Raw genomic sequence first — 1,000 nt, 5'->3', positions numbered from 1 at the left:
TCAAAAGAAGAAGAGAGAATTAGCCATGATATTTGCAAGAGCAAAGAGAAGCGCAGGCCATGCCCCAACTTTGGTTGTGGAGTTTGGTATCGTTCCAAGTTTTGGTAAAACATTAACAGCAAATTTCATGCCTGCATTGCAGTCATTTCCAATGGTCGAGATAAAATATCGACGACCCGGTCGATCCAAGGAAATGAAAATGATTTTATTGAAAAAAAATCCTGGCTTGACACACCCGTCAAAATTTGCTTGAGATTCTGGCTGACCAATAGAGTGAGTCTCATTGGCTCTTGATTCAAATACTTCAAGAAAGAAAAAACCAAAAGACATACTTTTATTAGTACATGATTTAAACAAGTTGATAACTACTTTTTAAGTATTTAAAAAAGGGTAATAATTACTGAGTTTATCGCCAACGAAGAAAGGTCTACTGTTAGCCCAATCAGAGAAGAAGGTGGGAGTCGATGGTAGGTTCCAACCGAAATTGCCTCCGACCTTATGTTCGACGGCAACACTGACGTGTACGAGAGCTCCGAGGAAGAAGAAGAGGCAGGCAAAGGAACTCATTGATGTATTCATTTTATTTTATTTTTATTTTTTTGATGTATTTGTGTTTTGGATTAAGTTTTGAGAAGAAAAATGAAAGGAGTTTTGTTTATATAGAAGGTTATTTGGGTTGGATAATGTGGCAAATGGTAAGAGGAAACCAGAATTGCCAAATTTGAAGTCATTGGATATTCAAACTACAACTTCTGGCAGCCAACGCGTACTATGGTTGCTTTTGAAATGCATGTCCAAAACGTCATTGGATATAATTAAATATTTCTAATTTATTTTTCTAAAAAATATTTTTATATATTTTTTATATCTAAAAATCCCTAACTATAAATTAGTTAGAATATTAATAAATATTACTTTTTTTTTTTAATAGTTAAGGCAACAATAAGGGCTTTTTCTAAATATAGAAAAATAAACTAAAATATTTACAAGATATAACAAA

The 1,000-nt window shown here is 32.8% G+C and overlaps 1 protein-coding gene across 1 annotated transcript; it reads right to left on the bottom strand.

Annotated features, from left to right (window-relative positions):
- Positions 1 to 579, bottom strand: LOC120076270 (cucumber peeling cupredoxin-like). Its single transcript, XM_039030039.1, has 2 exons — positions 402 to 579; positions 1 to 302 (listed from the first exon to the last, which is right to left on the bottom strand). The coding sequence occupies exons 1-2, from the start codon at positions 577 to 579 to the stop codon at positions 1 to 3; spliced, it is 480 nt and encodes a 159-aa protein (XP_038885967.1).
- Between the last annotated feature and the right edge of the window lie 421 nt (positions 580 to 1,000).

Source organism: Benincasa hispida, chromosome 4 (assembly GCF_009727055.1).
Source record: "Benincasa hispida cultivar B227 chromosome 4, ASM972705v1, whole genome shotgun sequence".
Lineage (NCBI taxonomy): Eukaryota > Viridiplantae > Streptophyta > Magnoliopsida > Cucurbitales > Cucurbitaceae > Benincasa > Benincasa hispida.
This window is presented reverse-complemented; position numbering and strand designations above follow the sequence as displayed.

Bases quoted from the DNA above. Each gene is read 5' to 3' on its own strand.
- LOC120076270 (XM_039030039.1), bottom strand. From the start codon at position 579: ATGAATACATCAATGAGTTCCTTTGCCTGCCTCTTCTTCTTCCTCGGA. The intron at 303-401 runs GTAATTATTACC...TCTTTCTTGAAG, and splicing joins CTTCGTTGGCGATAAACTCA to TATTTGAATCAAGAGCCAAT.